Source organism: Perognathus longimembris, chromosome 16 (genome assembly GCF_023159225.1).
Source record: "Perognathus longimembris pacificus isolate PPM17 chromosome 16, ASM2315922v1, whole genome shotgun sequence".
NCBI lineage: Eukaryota > Metazoa > Chordata > Mammalia > Rodentia > Heteromyidae > Perognathus > Perognathus longimembris.
Genome location: NC_063176.1, coordinates 45,293,440 through 45,313,734, shown reverse-complemented (window position 1 = coordinate 45,313,734; position 20,295 = coordinate 45,293,440). Strand labels below are relative to the sequence as shown.

Genomic DNA, 20,295 nt, shown 5'->3' with positions numbered 1-20,295 from the left:
CTCTTTATCTCCAATTTACCAATAAAAAGCCAGAACTGGAGCTGTGACTCAAGTGGTAGAGCACTAGCTTTGAGGATAAAAGCTCTCAACACCCAGCCCCTGAGTTCAAGCCCTAGGATCCATACCAAAAAGTTAAAAAAAAAAAAAAAAGAGAGAAAAGAACTAGTATCCATTTGCTCAAAGGAATCTAGGGCAGTAATAAAGACACTATGTAATTAAAATGCACAGTGTTGTGATTATTGATAAGGCAGGTTTAAAGCAGAAGTCACAACACAGATAACATGGCAGACCCAAGTGCTGGTAGGCCTGGCCTGGAAGGTAATATGAAGATAGAACGAATGGCAGATAGGACGGCAGATGCATTCTTCACTACTTTTCTTTTAACATCTTTTTGTTTGTGAAATATTGTCTTTGTAAAAAAAAAATTAGCCAGGCCTCTTTATATCATCTGAGGGACTTTGTACAGAAAATCCCCTTAGCAATAACTCCTGTTGCTTTCCAGGAGATAATAACAAGAGAGCAGATCGTGTTTATTGAACGTACATCACGTGGGAACCAGAGCCTCGCACCAAACATATCACTTAACCCTCACACCTGATGGGGTGGAGGCTGTTATTTCTCCAATGGACAGGTGACAAAATAGAGACTTGGGGACTCACCATATACAAGTAGCTATAAGTAGAGAAGGAAGAGATGGAGGAAGGGAGGGAGGGAATAAAGAAATTTAACACCTCCGTAAAAAGAGAGGCAGAAAAAGAGAAATGGAAAGGAGAGAAGAAGAAGAAGATGGAGAAGAGGAAAGAAACCCAAGAAACACAGAGGAAGGCTGGGACAAATTTCCAACTTCTGCTCTGTGATCAGAGTACAAAGCACAACACCATAACTTGCATAAATAGGCCACGGCTATTCCAGCGTCCTTTGTGGAAATGACCCTGAGAACCTCACAGGAGAATTCCAATTAGCAATTGGAGAGGGAATGAGGGAAATAGAAAAATGATCATTACAATGCTAGGCTAATAATTATTGCTGGGGTACAATGCACTAAAAGCTCAGGGGAAAATTTCTGAGGCCAAGAAGGATATTTATATAATCTCAAACGATCTCCTCAAGATATTTACAAGTTAGCAAAGTAAAAACATAAACTTGACAGAGGAGAGATGCGACAGAAACCATTTAACCAGGTAATGAAATGCACCTTGCTGGTCTCATACACCCCTAATGTGACCCAACACAAACACATCACCCCTGTAGTATTCTATATTCTTGCCCCAAATCTACAATCTTATTATTCATGAGAAAACAGAGTATAGACCCAAATCAAGAGACCTTCTACAAAATACTCAATGAAGTATCTATGAGGAGAGACTGAAGAGCTGCCACAGGCCGAAGAAGACAAAAAGAAAGATGGCACCAGGTACTTGGCACCAGGCACTGGTGGCTTGTTCTTATAACCTTAGCTACTCAGGAGGCTGAGATTTGAGGATACTGGCTCAAAGCCAACCCCAGCAGAAAAGTCCATGAGACTTTTATCTCCAATTAACTAGCAAAAAGTCAGAAGTGGAGCTCTGGCTCAAGTGGTAGAGTGCTAGATTTGAACAAAAAGCTCAGAGACAGAGCAAGGCTATGAGTTCAAGCCCTAGTACCAGGAAGAAATAACTTATCAACTATAGATAGATAGATAGATAGAGACAGAGAGAGACAAAGAGAAAGAGAGAGAGAGTACTACTTGCTCCCCGAGTAGATGTCATGGAATCCTGCATTAGTTAGAGAACAGAAAGAGAATATTAGTAAAAGGAAGATGAAATCTTAAGTCTGAAGTATAAATAATGTGAATGGCTTCATGAACATGACTTCATTCATATTAAAGGAAGGAAGTAGCCACGCACTGGTGGTTCACTCCTGTAATCCTAGTCACTTAGAAGGCCGAGAACTGAGGATGGTGGTTCAAAGTCAGCCTAGGCAGAAAAGTCCATGAGACTCTCATCTCCAATAAGCTACTGAGAGAAACGCCGGAAGTGGCACTGTGGCTCAATGCGGCATAGCACTAGCCTTGAGCAAAAGAAGCATAGGGACAGTGTGTAGTCCCTAAGTTCAAGCCCCAGGACCAACACACAAACACACACACACACACACACACACACACACAGAGTAAGTAAAGGGCACACAGGAACTCTCTATATTCTTTTTGTAGCTTTTTAATAAAACAAACATTGTTTTAAAATAAGTTTCAAGCTAGGTAATGGTGGCTCACACCTGTCATCCTAGCTACTCAGGAGGCTGAGATCTGAGGATCACGGTTCAAAGCCAGCCCGGGCCGAAAAGTTTGTGTGACTCTTATCTCCAATGAACCACCAGAAAACTGGAAGTGGTGCTGTTACTCAAAGTGGTAGAGTGCTAGCCTTGAACACAAGAGCTCAGGGACACTGCCCATGCCCTGCGTTCAAACCCCATGACTGACAAATACACACATACATACATACATACATATATACATACATACATACATACAATAAGTTTCATAAAAACTCCCAAAAAGTCGTTGAGAAAAACTCTTATTACAGAAGCATGGGCTAACCACACATAACCCATACCTGCTGTGGCCACACCCCTAGAGCCTCAGTTACTACCTGGTACTAGCTCACCTTCAGAGCGAGAGCTGTGACCACTCACCTGGGAGTCTCCATCCAGGGCTGCTTGGGCGTACATCTGCACAGACAGCTCCAGGTCTTGGGTCTGGTTTGGGTGGCCATAGTAATAGAGGTCCCCCATTTTCAAATAAGCTGCAGAACACAAGTCAAGGGACTCATTGGGCAAGTAGTTCACCCATTGGTTAAGTAGTTCTATTCTAGACCCAGTGGGGTGTGCTCACCATATACTGTGAATTCAGAACATCTTTACATTGCCCTGCTGTCTTGGTTTACAAGACATCCCTCATCTCTAGACATAGTTTGTCTTCCAAGTGGCTCATAGTCCAGGCTGGCTTTAGTTCACATCTAAAGTATTGCTTCCTGTGCTGGCTGTCTTGGTTCCTCTTTACGTGTGTGTGTGTGTGTGTGTGTGTGTGTGTGTGTGTGTACTGAGATTTGAACTCAGGACCTTGGGCTCTCACTTTTTTGGCTCAAGGCTGGTGTTCTACCACCTAACCCATACCTCCACTCTGGCCTTTGGTTGGTTAATTGGACAAAAGAGTGTGCCAGATTTGTCGGCCTGGGCTTCAAACCTCCAGCCCGCAGATTGCAATCTCCTGAATAGCTAAGCTTAGAGTCATGAGCTACTGGCGCCATGCTCTTTAATTTGGTTTTGCCATGCATTTCCTTTTTAAATTTTTTTATTTTATTTCACTAAGGGAACACGTTTGGCTAAGAGGGCAGGCGTCAATGTCCAACTGGAAAAGCAGAATTCATCGTGGGGAGCTGGAGAGGGAGGTTTCCTCACGGAGAAGTGATTGCTAGGCATTGGGGAAGCTGCAAAGCTAAGCCTGGAGGAAGCTAGGTCTGAAGGTGGCTGTGGCACAATCAGAGCACATCCGGGTCTTGGAGAAGCAGATTGGCTAGAGGGGGGTGGGTGGAGCCACAGAAGGGCAGCCAGTGGCAGAAACAGCACAACTGGGGAGAGACAGGGAGGAGTGTCTCCTACTAGGCTACCACCCCCCAGGGCCTTCCATTGGCTGAAATCCATCAGAAGCCCTTGGGCAACATCCGGGCATCCTAGTTCCTAGGGGTCTGCACCCTGCACCCTCCCAGAATTCTATTATTATTATTATTATTATTATTATTATTATTATTATTATTATTTTGCCAGTCCTAGGGCTTGAACTCGGGGCCTGAGCACTGTCCCTGACTTCTCTTTGCTTAAGGCTAGCACTCTGCCAACTTGAGCCAGAGGCAAGCACTCTTGCCACTAGGCCATATTCCCAGCCCAGCATTCTCTTTAGACTTGTCTCAGTTTGGAGTGGTCATGGGTTCCTACACCACAGGACTGGGGGCAAGGAGGAAGTTGTGGGCCTGGAGAGCAGTTGAGCATTAACTTTAGTAGCAGAGGTCTCTCACTTCTTTTCCTAATTGCTTAGCAATGTCACTCGCCACACAAAGCTGTCAGCTGTTTCCCCATTACGGAAGATGAAAAGTTTCCAAGGCTTGCATTCAGCACCTGTTTTTCTATACATACCAAATGAAGGTGCATCGATCTGAAACACCGAGAAGTTATAGTATCTCCAAACACAATTCACACCCAAGTATCTCCCAGCCAGGTCCTACGAGGTAAACCGGGAGGAAAATGTTAATTTGTTAAGATTTTAGCCAAGTGACTAATTGTCTTCCCCTCCCCCCCTCCCCCGTAAAACTCAATTCACCATCTTTGATCCCGGAGATTCTACTTGGAAAATAATTCATGTACTTACCGGCCTCTCCTCACAGATGTGGGCTAAATTTGTCTGTGATATTTCAATGCCAGTTTCTGCTGCTAACACATAGTACAGCAAAGCTTCATGCCTAAAAATAGATGATTAATAATAAATTTCATAAACGGGTTCTTCCTAATATTTGCAGAGAGCTTTATGTTCAAGCATAACAGTGCAGAAAATAGGCAGTTTTTAAAAAATAGAATCACAAAGTCATGAGTTTGTTATGTCTTTTTTTTTTTAAATAAGAACTGTTAAAAATGCTACCAGCGCTGATTTATTTTCTATCCTTAAGGCTGGAGTTGCAGATGAAACTGGGAGCTAGTCAATGCAACAGCGACCTCTACTGGCGAAATGGTAGGCCAAGTGCAGGCTTGGGGATGTGTTTATCAATCCTGAGCTCTCGAATTCTTCCTTCGTGGCTTAGAGGAGATAAGAGGTATTAAGAAAAAGCTCTGAGCTTTACAGTCCTGTTTTGTGAAAAGCTTTCTAGGGCTTAGGATTCTGAACAAGCTTAATTAAAGCAGAGCTTTTGTCGTGCATTACAAGTTTGGCAAAGGACAGGCGCTTGATAGCAGTGGCCAAAGCACATGATTCAATGAATGTTGGATGTCATTGGTAATTACAGAACAATCAGTGGCTACTTCTCAATCCTTTCAGAGGCTGACATAGGATTCTCATGTGCACTAATCATAGGGGCTAGGGGAAGTGGACAGACCCCTCTCCCCAAGCCCTAGTGTGCAGGCCACTGGCAATTCTTACAATGGTCTTAGGAACTCACACTCCATTTAGCCCTATCCTTCTTCCAGTGATGTTGACTGGAAAGGAACAATCAGAGATAGGTGCACAGGTTCCGTTGCCAAAGAGTCCAGAGTGGAGCTGTTCATGCCAACAATAACAACAAAGCAAACTAGAAAGAACTTGAACACCTGAAAGTCAGTGACTGGTTTAATGAACCAAGGATGAGCCCACTTTTGCAGTGGCCATGAAAAACACAGAAAGAAGATGGGTTCAGGAGGCTCACACCTGTAATCCTACCTACTCAGGAGGCTGAGATCTGAGGATAGCAATCTGAAGCCAGTCTAGGAAGAGAAGTCCATGGGAACTCTTATCTCCAATTAACCACCCCAAACAGCCCGAAGTGGCACTGTGGTGCAAATGCTAGAGTGCCCAGCCTTGAGCAAAAAAGCTCATGGACAGCACCCAGGCCCTCAGTTCAAGCCCCAGGACCATAAAAAAGCCCAAACAAACAACAAGAACAACAAAAATCCAGGGCAGGACACAAGAATCCTCAGGGCAGTCTCACCCCAGACAGAAGAAAGTCCAGGACGGCTCGGCAGAAAGCCCCATTCTTTAATGATAAGGTCTTATTGTGAAGGCTGTGTAATCTCACAGTCGTTTGGAGACACTTGGGTGGGTACCAATGCCTCTGTTTCCAGCTTGGATGCGTGAGGAGGTTTCAAGGTCAAGCATTAGACCTTCACCCTCTGCTGCCATGACCAGCTGGACGATGACTGTTATTATTAAAATGGAACGTCAAGAGTCTTGGTTGGACAGCAGAAACCCATGTCACTAGTTGTTAGAACTGAGGATTTTGGGGGTATGGGTGCAGGGTAAATGTGCTCATATGAGAAACTTTATGAAGACAATATCTCACTTCTCTGGAGTTACCTGGATGATAGGGGAGGGCAGAAAGGAATAAGCTTTATAGGAAGACTTCTTACTCCCCTATTATTACATAAACCAAGGGGAAATTTGCTAGGATGTGTAAGCATTTCCATCAAGGAAGAAACCCAAAAATCTATCAAAATTTGATATCTGAAAGCACTGATGTCAACAGAAGTACTGAGCAGAAATCCGCCCCTGTCTTCCATCTGGCAAAATCGATCAAGACGCGGTGCCTGTGTACATCAATGCTACTATCATCCAATTCACTCTGGATATTGAAGCGTGAGCTGGGGGAGGGGGGGAGATTGGAGTCCCTCACCAACCTTTCCAGCTTATTAAAATTTGACACAGATGCCACCACCACCCTAAGCAGCCTCTCTGCATTCATTTGACCATGTCTCAACAGAAGCCATTACAATACTGGGGCTCGTGACTGTAGTCCTAGCTATTCAGGAGGCAGAGATCTGAGGATCAAGGTTCAAAACCAGCTCAGGAAGGAAATTCCATGAAACTCTTATCTCCAGTTAACCAGCAAACAGCCAGAAGTGGAGCTGTAACTCAAGTGGTAGAGCACCAGCCTGAGCAAAAAAGAACTAAGACAGCACCCACATCTTGAGTTCAAGCTCTAGCATTGGCTCACATACACATACACAAAAAGCCATTCCAAGTATTATCAACAGTGATTTCTACACTTATATTTTAGATGAAGCACTTGCTCAGTACTTGCTCATGGCTGGAAGCTCAAAGACAAACCTCAAAACTCTCCTGTCCTACCATGGCTTCATTCAAGGTAGGGAAACCACTTAGGCTTCATTTCCAATATCCTGAATTGAACCCCCTATATCTCAACAATCACGTGACTGAGATGAAGCATGGGTACAGACAAGAAAGACATGCACAGAAAAGAGGTTAGGGGCTCATCTGCTACCTGCCACAGATGTGTCCTAGAACTTTTAGAATAATACACTTTATTGTATGTACACATTTACTTTTTTATCTGTCATGGGGCTTGAACTCAGGACCTGGGCACTGTCCCTAAGCTTTTTTGCTCAAGGATAGTGCTCTACCACTTTGAGCCACAGCACCACTTCTGGTTTTTCTGGACTTGCTGCCTGGGCTGGCTTTGAACTATGATCCTCAGCTCTCAGTCTCCTGAGTAGCTAGGATTATAGGCATAAGCCACCAGCACCCAGCTAGAATAACACATTTTAATAATTCTTCAGCTACTTGCTGTGAATTGTGAATTTGAGAACCTCTGAGCAGTTTCTCAAACAAGTACATTATTTCTTCTGTGGTTTCTTTTTCTGCCAACGCTTGCTACAGCTCAGATAGGAAGGATGGGGTTGGGGAGAGGAGATCCTGGAGTCTCTGTGGAGTTCACTGCTGTACTGAAAAAGGCAAATCTCTTTCAGCAGGAACTTACATCTCCTAGTCTTGCCTCAAGCTGCCCCTCTACTGGCTAACCTCCAGGCTTAACTCTTTGGGGTTTAAGACAAAGGACAATAAAATACGTGTCTCTTAGATAAAACATGCATGGGTAAGGCAAAGAGAAATAAAACATGACAGCTGGACTTTCCCTGCTAACTCCTTCGGGTGTCCGAGACCCGCCTGGGGCCTGACAGCTTTTATTCTCCCCATTATGCCAAGACAGCAAAAAGCCTGCTTTCAATCACATTCTTTTCCAAAACGATCCCACATAAATCTTGGAACAACACAGCCAAGCCCAAGCGCAGCAAACTGACACATGTAATTTGGAAATAACACCCAGAGTAAATTCACTCACATGAAAATGAAAAGGAGGGATGAACTGGGGACGTTGATGGATACTCCCATCCCGTCACAGCAAAATGGATGGCATAAAGAAGTCACATTGTAGGTGGGAGCGCGCCAGCGCACATCTATTTCCTGTTTACCCCGGGGGAGGGCTGAGAAGGTGACCATAAGGAAGCCAACAAACAAGTTGTCTAGACTCCATTTTGACAAAGACGTTCTCATTGGGACGGGTGCTAGGTGTTTCTTCTGGTGGACACTAAGAGTTCTCCAAGCCCCAAAGAATCTTCTCTTCAGTCATACTTAGCAAGGGGCTGGGGACTGCTGAGTCTCAGCTACTTACGAGGCTGAGATCTGAGGATGCAGGTTTGAAGCCAGCCAAGGCAGACCAACCTGACAGACTCTTATCTCCAGTTAATTAGCAGTAAGCCAGAAGTAGAGGTATGGCTCAAGGGGTAGAGTGCTAGCCTTGAGAGGAAAAAGCCAACGTAGAGCTGGAGGTCCTGAATTCAAGCCATAGTACTGACACAAAAGGGGGAAAAAAAGACCAGCAGGCATGTGGAGAAACAGAGATTTGTGAATGGTGGGCAGAAGAGTAAATTAGTGGGGTTTTTGTTGTTGTTGCTTAATCTTGGAAAACTACTGGCATTGGCTTGAAGGTTTAGTAGGTCCCTATCCTGGGGCCCAGAGCCCAACTCCCAAGCTTATATTCTATAGAAAGTCTTCCTCGTGTACCAGGAGATATACAGAAAAATGTTCATGGCCCTGTTGTCCTTAAGAGAAACCACCACAATGAAAGGGGAAGCAGTACAAATACCTGCTTACATGAGAGTTCATAAATAAGCTCATAAATAAACTGCAATATATTAAGGCAAGCTGCAGACATCAAAGTATAGGAATGTTAGAAATGTATTAAGTGTAAAAAGAAATGGAAGAATGACATATGATTTTTAATAACATAAAGGTCAACATAAGCCCAAGTCAATCCATTGCATAGGAATATATGGATAGGTTGCAGAATGTATAAAGAAAATGAGAGAAGGGCCAGAAAATTCAGAGTGATGGTTCTTTCTGGGGGACGGTGCGGGGGAACTTAATCTGGGACAGACACAAGTGGAGAAGGAGTGGCTGCTACTGGCAGTCTTAGTTTTCTCAAGTAGGATGGGTGGTTTACAGGCGTTCATTATATTCTTATACGTTGGAACTTACAAAAATGTCGCATATGATTTCATATGTGTCACTGTGCTATCAACAAAAACTACTTCACCAGTTCATGCCACATCTTCAGATTAAATGCTGGCTTCCTTTCATCTGGACCCCAAACCAGTCCCCACCTTCAGCTTCTCCCTGTGCATTACCACTTAAAGAAGACCAAAGAAAAAAGTATGTAATCTGCTATTCAAAGTTCCATAGGAGAATATTTCTTTGGTTTTACTACATACATCATCCTACACTTAATTCTGGTAGCAAATTAAATGACTTTAAAATTTCCAGATATAGAGCTGGGCGCCAGGGCTCACACCTGTAATCTTAGCTACTCAGAAGGCTGCGATCTGAAGATGGAGGTTTGAAACAAGGGAGATCCGTGAAACTCTTCTCTCCCATTAACCACCTACAGGCCAAAAATGGAGCCATGGCTCAAGTGGCAGAGAGCCTGCCTTGGGCCTGAAAGCTAAGGGACAGAATCTAGTCCTTGAGTTTAAGCCCCCCCCCCATACACACACACACACACACACACACACATACACACACATACACACACCACACTAACACACACCCTTCCAGAATTACCCAAAATTCATCTCTGCTTTTGTTCTGCAACTTCCCTTCATAGTAAATGCTGTTCCTTGCATGGCTAAGGCTAAGGGAAAATCCCATCCACCATCCAAGGCTATACTATCTACACCTCTGTCACTGAGGCTCACAGGGGTCACAGACAGACAGCATCCTTTCCTCCTCCAATTCCACAAGCTCTTTGCACACTGATCAAGGCCCCAGCGTTATGGCTGCTCTGTCTTTTTTGCTATGGTTCATTTGTTTGGTGGTTTCTGAGCACTTCCCAGGATTTCTCTGTGCAAAGTATCAGGATACAAGTCACGAGAGAGAGCAGCCAAGAGGTCAGAGGGAGTAAGGAGTAAGGTGGGGTTCGCAGGTGCAAGGGCCCTGAGGTCAGCCGGACGCGGGTCATGTGAGAAAATGCATGTGGAAGGGGCAGGGCAGCAAGCATCCCAAGCGCAGCCCGTGCTGTCCCCGGTGGTATATGGCAGGGTGCCTGCATTTGAGTCTGCTGACTGGAATGAAAACACACACAGTGCGAAGTAGACTTCCACTTCTCCCCTGCTACCCAGGATGGGGAGGGAAGTCCCACAGTGTGTCTCAGAGTGCTGAGAAAGGAAACAGGACATCTTAATTCACCTAACCTTTCACGGCACAAACTTACATGCGTTAGCTCAAGTGCACTGTGAGGTTAAAACAAAAAGTAGGCAAATATTCTCTTCACAGGAAAAACTGTGTCATTTCAGGGTCTCTCTCTCTCTCTCTCTCTCTCTCTCTCTCTCTCTCTCTCTCTCTCTCTCTGTGTGTGTGTGTAGACATGTTTGCACAGAAATGCTTTGAATTAGAACATTTGTTTCACCCTGAGAAGGTCATGGGTGGAACAAAGAATGGGGGTGGGAGAGAGAGAGCGCTGAAGTTGGATTTGAGAGGTAGCTTTGCTTATTTCTGTTTGGTTCACAACAGAGGCACAGACAGCCTAGCACTTGTGGCTCAGGCCTGTAATCCAGGCTACTCAGAAGGCTGGGGTCTGAGGACTAAGATCTGAGCACTGTCCCTGGCTTCTTTTTGCTCAAGGCTAACACTCTACCACTTGAGTCACAGCGCCACTTCTGGCCATTTTCTATATATATAGTGCTGGGGAATTGAACCCAGGGCCTCATGTATACGGGGCAAGCCCTGAGGACTAAGATTTAAAGCCAGCCCAGGTAGGAACGTCTGTGTGACTCTTCCTTCCATTAACCAGCGAAAAGCCAGAAGAGGAGCTAGTGCTTACATGGTAGAGCACCAGCCTTGAATAAAAACAGCTAAGGGCTCTGTACAACACCTTAATAATAACAATAAAATTATATTAAAAAATAAGGGGCAGGGTCCAGGCCTTGAGTTTAAGCCCCAGTACTAGCATATCTCTCTCTCTCTCTCTCTCTCTCTCTCTCTCTCTCTCTCTCTCTGAGAAACAGATCTCACTGTGAAGCCCAGGCTGGCTTTGAACTCAAGCCCTACTTCAGCCTCCCAGATTTCTAATGGTTACAGTCATGCATGAGCATGCTCAGCTCCATATTTAAGTTTTATGAACTAAGATTCACTCAGAAAACCAGATGACGCCCCACAAAAATGAAAAGGTATATTTATCATTGGAAAACAGTAGTTTCATTTAAGGAAATTTCTTTCTAATTGTGTGAAGTAACACCACAGACAATAAACTTTCAAGAACAAACATCTGTATTCCGTGCCTTTTTTGCTGGTCTCACTTCTCCTACAAGTTCTAATGTACGATTCTTGTTCTCCCAGATGGGATCTGTGAATTTGTGTGTCAGTGATAAGCCAAAAGGGACAATAACATTCTTTCCGATCTGTATTTTTATTTTTATTTTTTATTTTTTTATTATTATTTTTTTTTTGGCCAGTCCTGGGCCTTGGACTCAGGGCCTGAGCACTGTCCCTGGCTTCTTCACGCTCAAGGCTAGCACTCTGCCACCTGAGCCACAGCGCCGCTTCTGGCCGTTTTCTGTATATGTGGTGCTGGGGAATTGAACCCAGGGCCTCGTGTATCCGAGGCAGGCACTCTTGCCACTAGGCCATATCCCCAGCCCTGTATTTTTATTTTTAATTAAAGTTCAGATCAAGGTGTGGTTCACGTTAGGTCTGGTCTAATGTCTGGGAGGCAGTAGACTAAGGCATACTTGCTGATTTGCATATCCATTTTAGTGAGAATGGAAATACCCAAATCCTTTGGGCAATAAAGCAGCCAAGCAAATGTGCCCCGTGGGCACACGAAGGTGCAATGCCAAAAGAAAACAAGACTGAGAAAAGAAGCCAGGTAGTGTCTGAAGGGGAGATCTTATGTGCAAACTACTCAGCCACAACATGGAGCCTGGAAGTCCTGCGCTCGTGTGCGTGTGTGAGTTCAACTCTTTTATAGGTTAGGACAGGACATGTCAGCTTGAAGGCTGAGATCTCAGTTCGAAGCCAGCCCAGGCAGGAGAGCCTGTCAGGAGCTTATCTCTAATTAGCCACCAAAAAGCCAGAAGCAGAGCTATGTCTCAAGTGGTAGAGCACTAGCCTTGTGCAAAAAGCTCAGGTATATGCACCCAGGCCCTTAGTTCAAGCCTCAGAACACACACACACACACACACACACACACACACACACACACACACACACACACACACACACTTAGGAAGGGGGCATCCTGTTTGGTTTTAACTCGGGAGGCTGGCAAGTGACTTCCAGCAGTAACTCCCAGACTCTGGGTCATGGCAGACACAGTAAACCATCTTTCATAAAAGGAGGTGCCCAGAGCCTTAGCCTTAAGCATCCTGATCCCTATTCATCCCAAGGAGGGAAGATCCTGTACTTCAGAGGGAGGCCACGGTTCCCGCCTCTCCTACTGCCTCCAGCTCTACAGCCAGAAGGAAGAAGCTTGAAGGAAAGGAAGTCAGTGCATTTGTGTGTGTGCCTAAACTTGATGGCTGTGGACATTCACCCTAGAGAACTAATTTTTGTGTATAATTAAACATGGAAATGCCATGTTTTCTAATCAACAGCCAATCAGTCTGTGATGCTCTGAATATCATTACTGAGAGGCTCTGATTTCCCTGCAAATTACTTTTTCTGTTGCATTTTAACACCTTCCATCTCCGAAGACGACTGACAGACCGGAAGGTAAGGGCTAAAGAAGTTGGCTGATCCAATGCCTAACGTATGAAACTGTAACCTCTCTGTACATCAGTTTGATAATAAAAATTTGAAAAAAAAAAAAAAAAAGAAGTTGGCTGCAACATGGAACCAAACCTTACCAGGACCCCTCTAGGTAGGCGTTGAGGCCTTTGCGGATGACATGGCCCAAGTAGCCATTTTTCTCAGCTACGTGCTTTGCCCATCTGAAAAGGAAACGGAACAGAAAAATAAGCAAATCGTGGCAAATTAAATAATCATTTTTTTTCTTCAGATGATCTCGATAAATCCCATTTGGGGAATATTTTGCTTGTTAGAATTTTTACAAAGCAACAAAGCGGAACTGAATGTGAAGAAGTTAAAGCAAATGTACTCTGAAGGCTTTGCGCTCAGCGGCCTTACTTACAAATGCTTAGCATGGTGTTCAATGGAAACAAAGACATGTGACATACATAATGAAAAGTCTCTACTGCCGTGGAAAAAACAATTTCCACCAGGAGTTCTATGTTTATTTGGGCTAGGTGTGTAGCTCAGTAGAAGAGTATTTGACTATCAGGGGCGAGACGCTGGGTGCCACAAAATAAAAATTAAAATTAAATATACTTACTAATTTATCATAAGCTTTCTGGTTTTTTTTCTTCTGTGGGGCTTATGAATAATGAAATGGTATGTTATAATCTTTAGACTTAAAAGGAGAAATAGACTAGTGTAAGAACACGTAACAGGAAGCAAAAGAGAGAAATAAAATAGTCTTTAAAAAAAGACTTAACTAAAGCTGAGCACTGGTGGCTCATGCCTCTAATCCTAGCCCTTCCGGAGGATGGGATCTAAGGATCACAGTTCAAAGCCAGCCCATGCAGGAAAGTCGGTGTGACTCCTATCTTTAACCAGCAAAAAGCTGGAACTGGGGGTATGGTTCTAGTGATAGAAGACCAGCTTTGAGTTTTGAGAAAGTCAAGGGAGAGCCAAGACTCTGAAATGAACCACAGTACCAGCAAACAAAACAAAAACCCCATAAGAAGGCCCCCCAAAACAACAAAAGACTTGATTAATACAAACAAAGGACAAGACGAGGCACAAACAAAACAGGTGAAACAATATATTTATGTCTACACTAAGTGTAGGCAGAGTAAATATAACTGTTACTAACTAAAATCCTAGGAGACTGAGATCTGAGTATTGTGGTTCAAAGCCAGCCCAGGTAGAAAAGTTTGTAAGACTCTTATCTCCAATAAACCACTCAGAAAAACTGCTGTGGCACTGTGGCTCAAGGGTAGAGTGCTAGCCTTGAGCAGGTACAGCAACCAGGCCCAGAGTTCAAGCCTCACGACTGACCAAAAAAAAAAAAAAAAAAAAAAAGAGTGAGAGAGAGATACATATATTCTGACAATAAAACTTAGTATTATTGAATGAGCATCAGAAAACAGAGGATAAGGTAGGAAGCCTCATAGAGACAAACTCTAAGCTGATAAAAAGGTCAACTAAAAGGCAAAAAATATTCAATCTGTGTGACTCAATGGCATAAATTCAAAATAAACGATGCAAAACTGACAGAACTGAAAAGAGATGAGTAAATCTATAAACACAGTGGGGAATTTTAACACATTTCTTTTCATAACTAATATAGTAAATAGAAAAAGGATGCAGGTCTGAGCCATATAATTAATGAACTTGAGATAACTGATGAATACATTGACGGTGAATTCATCAAGTTCAGAAAATGGGCCAGAAAGCATTGATCAAAAGTGACTGCATTCTGGTCATGGAGTAGTTCTCCATATATTTTAAAGGGCTGCAGCCATTCAGAATATGTTCTCTGAGCAAACAAGAGCTAAGCCAGCCCACAACAGGAAAAGACAAACAGGAAAATCTCCAAAACAAGAAGACTCACACCAACTCTGCCACATAACTGATAAAAGCCTTCAAGTCAGTGTAAGTTAGAGCACCATGTTCAAGTCAGAATGGGTTGAGATGTTCACATCTCAGGAGAAAAACACCATTTTGGAGAGTCAAGCTATAGGTAGGAAGTGGCCTACAAGGCAGCTTGGTAATGGGTTTTTTCTGTTAAGGACAAGATAGTAAAAAAATTTTATCTATGTAGCCACAAGAAGTCTTGTTATTGTTGTTCTTCCTCCTACTCTTCTTCCTCTTTCTCTTCAAAATTGTCACATATATATGGAGAGAGAGAGCAAGAGAGAGAGAGAGAGAGAGAGAGAGAGAGAGAGAGAGATATGCTTTGCACTTGGAGCCTCACACAACAGGCCAGGGTTTACCAACCCAATAAAACATTTCAGATAGGCAACACCTCAAAAATGTGCCTCCTGATGCCCATTCCTCAGGAAATTACTGTGGATAGGCTTTGCAAAAACATAGATGTAAACCAGGAAAGAGGAGGAAAGGGGTCCAGTAAAGAAGGCCAAAAAAGTCTCTCCAAAACAGGTAGGAGGAGGAAAAGAGAACCCTCACAGCGATGGCCAAGTCAGCCTCTGGTCTTGGCAGTGTCGTGAGAGTCTACCAAGAACACCAAATGGGTCTGGCTACACCAAGTACAGATTTAGGTGGAGGAGAATTTGGAGATCAAGGGTAGAGAAAAAGATTATATATACAGTGGAAGATAGGAAAGCCATGCATCGTATGCAACCCGGCTCAGCTGCACGCGCCATTCACATGGCCTTGACGATGTCAACCCCCCCCCCCCCCACCGCCAGTTAATTTTACTGGGAAGATGGAAGCGGGCAGAGAGTGTCAGTCTGCTGGTAGGAAAAGAACCACAGCTGGGCTTTCCCAGGGGCATCACGAGACAAAGCTCATGATGAGAACACCAAAGCCAGGGCATGAGCACGAGACAGGCAGACAAAGAAACAATGAGAAGACTGGAAGTGATTTATTCCAGGAGCAGAAAATGGCAGGGAGGGTTTGGGGGGGGGGAGGGGTCAGGAAGGATGGAAGTCAGGGATTGCCTGCTTTCCTTGATGATTTAGTTAATTTTTAATTTTAAAAACACTAAAAATTGCCTTGTCAATGATTGGGCTCTTTGAACTAAATACATGTATAAGTGATAGAAGAACAAACCTAGTTTTTTTAAATGCAAAGGAAGAAGGTGAGGGGGAGGAAAAAGCAAGGGATAGAGAAGAGAGAGAGGGCAACAGGGAGGAAGGAAAGTAGGAGAGTGGGGAGAAGAAGGAATGGAAGAAAGGATGGGAGGGAGGAAGTAAAGGACAGAAGGAGGGAGGAAGGGAGAGGAGGGAAGAAAGAAGAAAGAGATTGATGGAAGGACAGAGGAAGGGAGAGAAGGAAGGCAGAAAGGAGGGAGGGAGGGAAGAAGGAAGAAAGGGAGGAAGAGAAGGATAGAAGGAGGGAGGAAGAGAGGGAAGGAAGAAGAGGGAAGCCCCTTTCCTCAGGCGGCATGGGAGGTCAGGACTTTCCCGTCCCAGGTGACAGGTGTCATTCTTACACGACGGCTTTCTCCGGATCTCTGGGAAAGGTGTCCAGGTTGCCAGTGATGAAGTAGAGGGAGCACCACAGGGTCCCTTCGATGTGTCCCCCCTGGGCAGCCTTGTGGAAATACTCCCCGGCTAAGGTCTGTGAAGAGAAGACCAAATATGGCTCTCAGTGGTAGCACCCAGGCCGAGCCCCCACTTTTACCACTACAGCCAGGGCGGGGAGGTTCTCGAAGCCCAATATTACCAGGACTTCTGACACTTGTCAGAAAACCAGGCCAAGCAATAGTTCCAGGAAGGCAGCTCATCACCAAAGCCAGCCTCAGGGACCTATGACCTGGTTATAAGCAATGGTGTTGATTAAGCTGACTCCATACATAAGACACCCTGAAATCACAGAGCACCACTACACCTCCTTTGATCCCCCACACCCTGTACGCTAGACTGGAGACGACATCAGCATCAGAGGTCATGCTGGGTGAGAACGCAGGCCTCGGCTTCTCTAACCTTGCTTGATACCTCTCTTCAAACTCATGCACAAAAACTGCATTTCCAGTGGGAAGGTGAGAATTAGAATATGACAATAAAATAAATCTTATGCTTACAAATGTGTGGGAGTGTTACCAGACATTTTCAATGCCCCAAAATATCAGCCTTGTGTGTAATCAGAGAGGTGGAGGGAAATAAAGAAAACTAACACTTAGACTGGCAAATGAAAATAATGGATCGCCGTTATTTTCAGGGCAGCGAACTATTTTGTGTGTGTGTGTGTGTGTGTGTGTGTGTGTGTGTGTGTGTGTGTGTGTGAGTGTGAACTAGGGAACTCGGGACCAGGGGCTCTTCCTTAGCTTTCTCACTCAAAGCAGATGTTCTACCATTTGAGCTACAGTTCTATTTCCAGCCTTTGGGTGATTAACTGGAGATCAGAGTCTCATGGACTTTCCTGCCTGGGTTGGCTTCAAAATACAATCCTCACCCATAAGAAGCAATGAGATCAAGGAAATAATAGAGTCTTAAGGGAAAGTCCAGGTCCTGATGGATTCACAGCTGAATTCCACAAAACCTTTACAGAACACCAATACTCCTCAAACTTTCTTCCATGAAACAGAAGTATCACTACCAAACACATTTTATAAGGCCAGCATCACACTTGTCCCCAAACCGGGCAAGGACCCAGTGAAGAAAGAAAACTATAGACCCATCTCTTTGATGAACAGAGATGCAGAAGTTCTTAATAAAATACTGGCCATCAGAATCCAACAGGGAATCGAAATGTGATGCTTAGATTTCAGCCTCTGGAGTAGCTAGGATTAGAGGCACGAGCCACTGGCACCTGGCATGAAATGCTACGTTTGGAAGCATTGGGCTTGCAGGCAGGTAGGTTTGTGTTTCTGGCTCTGTGCACAAGCCATGTGGCCTCTCACATATTAATGACTCTCTCTAAACTTTATTCTACACTCAGCACACCTGACACACACGTGTGTGCAGCGCCCAGTGAAGTCAGGTGTCAAGGAGAGCTGGTGAGCGAGCTCCTTGGCCTCATCTCCCATCAGTCCCGCTGACTGCTCCTGCTTCCTCTAGCTCACTGAGCCGGCTTCCTTTCGCAGGGCCTTTGCCCCATGTACCACCTCCGACTAGAATGTTCTTCCAGGTGGCCGTGAGACTCCTCCAGGAGCCTGGATAATGTCACATCACCTCAGCAGAGGCAACTTCCCTGTCTTCCCTTGTGAAATAGCATCTCTCCGCCTAACCCCCATATTAGCTATCTGGTATTGTCTGTCCTCCAAAGGGTCGTGGAAGCTCCCCAGCGCAGGGCTGCTGGGCCCGCTGCTGCGGCCCTGTGCAGAGGTGTGCCTGGTAGGGCTGGATGTAACAAGGCTGGATCGTTGTTTCCATCACTGACATTGTTCTGGATACAGAGGGTCTCATGTCCCTGTGGTCGCAGCACTGACTGGGCCTAGGGTAGGATGCTGTTACCTAGTTGCTCACAGACAGATTCTATCACTGTCTGGACCATGGGCATATTTTAAGGATATATATATATTTGGGGACAGGAAGTGAGCTCCTTGTGTGAGGTGCAGGGCACAGTCAGTACCAAAGACCAGCACTGCACTGCTGCTTTCAGTACTGCAACGCAGGGGAACGCACGGGGCAGCCCCCGCTGCACTTACCCTCTCACTGCTCGCTGGACCAGTGTGATGGCTCTTTTCCACTCACCTCCGCCCCCCCCCCCCCGTCCCCTGCCTGCCCTCGCCGAGCTCAAGCCTCACCTCCTCCACGCAGCCATTCTGGCTGCTCTGGCCATTCCCGATGTTCCTCTCAAGAACTGTTTGCATTGTGCCACTTACGTCTCTTGTTCTTCACCCTCCTGCCCCCATATTGGATCCTGAGCTGCAGGAGGACAGGTCGTGTCCTCATGTCCTGACCCCTGCTGGCACCTAGTTCAGGCTGGCACACAACGCACCTTCCATAGACACTCGTGATCACATGACTAGCCATCCACCGGTCTGTCCCGACTTCACTCACCAGATTCCTTCCAGGAACTCCTGGGAAAATGCCGTCTAAATAGAGGACCCCCAGATTGTAGGATGCATCAGGGTTCCCCATTTCTTCTGCTTTTAACCAGTACTTTGCTGCTCTGGCATAATTTTTCTTGAATTTGTGGTAATACCATCCCAGGCCATTGACAGCCTGATGCAAACCCTGTATGTTAAACCAAGAAAGAAATGATTATTATCTTGTTTGTTTTTAATGAAATCTTAAGGAGATCTGGAAGTCATTGCTGTGTATTTTGCTTGAGTCTGAGCAGAACCTTCCCTTTGGGGGGGGGGGCAGAGGGTAAGGGACGGGGGGGCACGACAGATGGCATTAAAGACAATTAAGTGCTAGAGAACACCAGCTCGCCAAGGAGACTGCCCTGGTGGGTTTTGCACAGCTGCTTGCTGGGACTTCTGCCTCCCTGTTCAGCAGTGATGTAGGCCTCCAAATCATCATGGAGAGCTACACCTCTTTCCACCCTAAGGATCAACAGTGCCCTTGAAATTCAGGAGCCCTGGGCTGTGCAGGTGGCCCAAAACTGCCCTTGCTGGGACGGTTTCAAGGTGAACGGCTGCCCATCAGATCCTTTTGTCTGCCTGAACGCCATCAAGCCCTGGTAGGGAAGCAGCCCTGACAAGCCACTAGCAGAGCCCTGGTGTTCAGTGACAGCTTGTTGTCACCAGTTCCTAAGGGGTTCAGAGTCTGGAAGGAGCTAAAGCAAAAGGGGAGGGTAAAGAATGAAAGAGGGCTTTTGAATGAACCTGGAGCTGTTCCAAGGAAGTGTTTCTTCACATCACTCTAGCCTTGAGTCTCCTCTTTTTCTTTCTTTTTTATGCCAGTCATGGGGCTTGAACTCAGGGCCTGGGAGCTGTCCCTGAGCTCTTTTTGCTCAAAGCTGGTGCTCTACTACTTTGAATCACAGCTCTATTTCCTGTTCTCTGGTGGTTAATTGGAGATGAGTCTCATGGACTTTCCTGCTGCCGGGTTGGCTAGGAAATGCAATCCTCAGATCTCAGCCTCCTGAGTAGCTAGGATCACAGGCAGGAGGCTCTTGAGCCTCTTTCTTATCAAATGCATTCCACAGGGTTCTAGGTTCTGCTTCATGCAAGTGCTCATGCTTTGGTGACAGCTCTAGGGTCCCACAGGTTATAAGAGGTCCTGACAGCCAACTGCTGGGAGACACTGTTTTGCAAATGTAGGCTTACACTGCTCTTATTCCTCACTTCCTATCTGGCCGGCAAGACCCAGGCAAGCTTCAGGGAACAGATAGGAGGGGCGAGCAGCGTCCTTGCATCTGTGGACTTGTGAAGGCAGAGGCTAGGTGTGGAAGCAAATGCCTTTAGTCACCCCTTTCCCAAAGGAACAATGTATGTGCCTTTCCCACAGATGCCAAGATCTCAGCCCGAGACCTTCCCAATCAACTCTGGCTCCTACAAAGCACTATGTCCTAGGCCATATGCCAGGAGGACCGGCAGAAAAGAAAAGCTAGCAGAGGCCATTGGAATGGACGCTTCCTGAGGGCCAGCATCT

At 45.4% G+C, this 20,295-nt stretch overlaps 1 protein-coding gene across 2 annotated transcripts in view; it reads right to left on the bottom strand.

Annotated features, from left to right (window-relative positions):
* Window positions 1-20,295, bottom strand: part of Sel1l3 (SEL1L family member 3) — a 110,328-nt gene that overhangs the window by 11,212 nt on the left and 78,821 nt on the right. For both annotated transcript variants that reach the window (XM_048363862.1, XM_048363863.1), the window contains exons 15-20: window positions 18,754-18,930; window positions 16,242-16,369; window positions 12,910-12,993; window positions 4,400-4,490; window positions 4,168-4,252; window positions 2,671-2,780 (exon numbers count right to left, since the gene is read on the bottom strand). In XM_048363862.1, coding sequence (XP_048219819.1) covers window positions 2,671-2,780; window positions 4,168-4,252; window positions 4,400-4,490; window positions 12,910-12,993; window positions 16,242-16,369; window positions 18,754-18,930 — 675 coding nt within the window. The remainder of the gene's footprint in view (window positions 1-2,670; window positions 2,781-4,167; window positions 4,253-4,399; window positions 4,491-12,909; window positions 12,994-16,241; window positions 16,370-18,753; window positions 18,931-20,295) is intronic.